Source organism: Chrysochloris asiatica, unplaced genomic scaffold, assembly GCF_000296735.1.
Source record: "Chrysochloris asiatica unplaced genomic scaffold, ChrAsi1.0 scaffold00472, whole genome shotgun sequence".
NCBI classification, from domain to species: domain Eukaryota; kingdom Metazoa; phylum Chordata; class Mammalia; order Afrosoricida; family Chrysochloridae; genus Chrysochloris; species Chrysochloris asiatica.
The window spans coordinates 676,626-679,229 of record NW_006408990.1 but is presented as its reverse complement, the minus strand read 5'-3'; the positions used below and the strand labels follow the sequence as shown (position 1 = coordinate 679,229).

Here is a 2,604-nt window from a genome sequence, read left to right as displayed (position 1 = left end):
CCACTCATGGTGCCCCGTGTGTGTCAGAGTAGAACTGTGCTCACAGGGTTCTCAGTGACTAAGTTTTCATAAGTTGATTCCACTCATGGTGCCCCATGTGTGTCAGAGCAGAACTGTGCCCCACAGGGTTCTCAGTGGATGATTTTTCATAGGTAGATCCCACTCATGGTGCCCCGTGTGTGTGTCAGAGTAGAACTGTGCTCACAGGGTTCTCAGTGGATGATTTTTCATAAGGAGATCCCACTCATGGTGCCCCGTGTGTGTCAGACTAGAACTGTGCTCACAGGGTTCTCAGTGGATGATTTTTCATAAGTAGATTCCACTCATGGTGCCCCGTGTGTGTGTCAGAGGAGAACTGTGCCCACAGGGTTCTCAGTGGATGGTTTTCTGAGTAGTTCACCAGGTCTTTCTTCCTAGATGACTTTGGGGAGACTCAGTCCCCAACCTTTCGTTAGCATTTCAGTGCTTAACTGTCTACGTCATTGGGACCTCTACTGGTTGTGTAATTGTGAACTATAAACAATCTTGGATGAAATTCACAGCTTATCCAATGTGACCGGGTCTGGGTCCTGCTTCTGTTCCCCAGGCCTCTGCCTCTTCATTAATGGAACCGCAGTGCCTGTTCTGAGGGGTAGTCCAGGGATCCTCCAGGGGTCACAGGGTGCCCAGTGGGAACAGCACGTGGTTGCTGGCAGCTCTCACCAGGCTCTGTGCAGCTGCTTACCCTTCTGTGAACCCAGGATAGCTCATTGATGAATGCCTCCCAGCCCCGTATCGGAGCTGTGAGAACATGGTGCCGTCTCCCAGGCGAGGTGTGCTCCACAGCGACACCTGTGCCCCCCCGGGGAAGGGTAGACACCTGGGGAAATGGCACGTGGTGTGCAGACCAGTGAAGTTCTCTTTTTAAAGCGCGTCTTTTCCCCAGGAGCGAGAGCGGAGGTCGCCAGCCTTTAACCTCCAAATCGCCACCTTCCCAGAGAGCAGCGGCAGTGTCCTCGAGCTGTTCTGTCACCAGGAAGGAGTGAAGGTAGTGTGCGGCGGTGGCTCCCAGGCAGGCCCAGGCTGGGTGTGAGGGGTGTGGCCCCGTGCCAGGGACAGAGCTAGTTTGAGTGGAGTACCCACCCTGCCCCGTTGTCTGATTTTGAGTCTGAGCTCGTTCATTTGTACAGGGGCCCCCAAATTAAGTTATAAAACAGCCTTGAGTGCAAACTCCAGCCTGACTCCTAGCTCTGACCCTTAACCTTTCTGAGCGTCAGTCTTTCCATCTATGAAATCTGAAGGGTGGCATCACCCACAACATGAAGTGGCCCAGAGTCCCCCTGGGCCTGGGGACACAGAGATGGACCTCTCCACAATGCCACAGACATTTCTAGAAGAGTGTTTGTACTGACACAGAACTTAGCAGGTGGCTGCAGAGGGGCCCCGTTCAACTGTCCAGCATCATGGCCTTTGCTGCCGTCCTCCCTGATGAGGGCCCAGTTGACCCTGGGGTGGGAGGTGGCTGTGGTTCTGGCCAGCTCAGGCAGTGAAGCCAGGCCTCTCTTCCAGGACGTGAATGTGTCTGAACTTGTGAAGAAGTTAGATATCCTTGGTGACCATGGGGTAACTACTTGCGCTCCTGTCCAGCTTCATGTCCTTGGGGTTTGCTGTGCTCCGTGCACTTAACCTGGCCTTCCTTCTCCCTGGGTAGACCTCCATGTGCTGCTTTGGTATGGCCCTGACCCGGCGGGTGGGGGTCTGCACTCCTCGGAAGGGGGCTTAAAAGGGGGGAAGCAACAGGTGAAGACCCTACCAGAAGAGGGGGCACCAAGAGGCCCGTTTCTAACTGGTAAAGGCCAAGGGATGGGCTGAGCTACAACACCTACCCCTGGCCCTGACCCCACACTGAGCAGAGGCCATGCACAACCATCTGTATGTGGCCTGGAGTCCTGCCTAAAACACCTGTTTTTGTTGTAGAATCTGAGGAATGATGAGCAGGTGGCCGTCATCCAGGCTGGGACTGTGCTGGCCCTGTGTGAGCAGGTAGAGCCCAGCGTCTGTCTGTGCCTAAGTCCTTCTGTCTGTCCCCACACCCGGGTCCACACAGAGACCACAGGGGAATTCAGTGTCTGTCTGTGCTCACCTGTTCCCACGCCCAGCTCCTTACAGAGACCACAGGAAGGGTCAGCGTCTGTCTGTGCCTGAGTCATTCGGTCTGTCCCCACGCCCAGTTCCATACAGAGACCACAGGGGGAGTCAGGGTCTGTCTGTGCTTACCTGTCCCCACTCCCAGCCTCCACACAAAGACCATGGGGAGGGGGGTCAGTGTCTGTCTGTGCTCACCTGTTCCCACACCTAGCTCCATACAGAGACCACAGGAGGAGTCAGGGTCTGTCTGTGCTCACCTGTCCGCACGCCCAGCTCCACATAGACTGTGTGGGTCTCTCAGTGTTTGGCGCCCGTGTCCTGGCTGGCTTTGCGGTTTCTTGTGCATGCACTTGGCCATCTTGTGTTCTGACTGAGAGCAACACATGACACTGTAGACACCACACCTTGAGATTATTTTTTCTGCTTCATTTTCTGATCCCTTCCTGCTGTTTCCTCCATACATGATTTTTTTTTTTT

General features: G+C 54.8%; 1 protein-coding gene across 3 annotated transcripts in view; it reads left to right on the top strand.

Annotated features, from left to right (window-relative positions):
• The window catches only part of JAKMIP1 (janus kinase and microtubule interacting protein 1), a 73,583-nt gene that overhangs the window by 32,759 nt on the left and 38,220 nt on the right, over positions 1-2,604 (top strand). For all 3 annotated transcript variants that reach the window (XM_006877307.1, XM_006877309.1, XM_006877308.1), the window contains 3 exons: positions 926-1,027; positions 1,549-1,602; positions 1,957-2,022. In XM_006877307.1, coding sequence (XP_006877369.1) covers positions 926-1,027; positions 1,549-1,602; positions 1,957-2,022 — 222 coding nt within the window. The remainder of the gene's footprint in view (positions 1-925; positions 1,028-1,548; positions 1,603-1,956; positions 2,023-2,604) is intronic.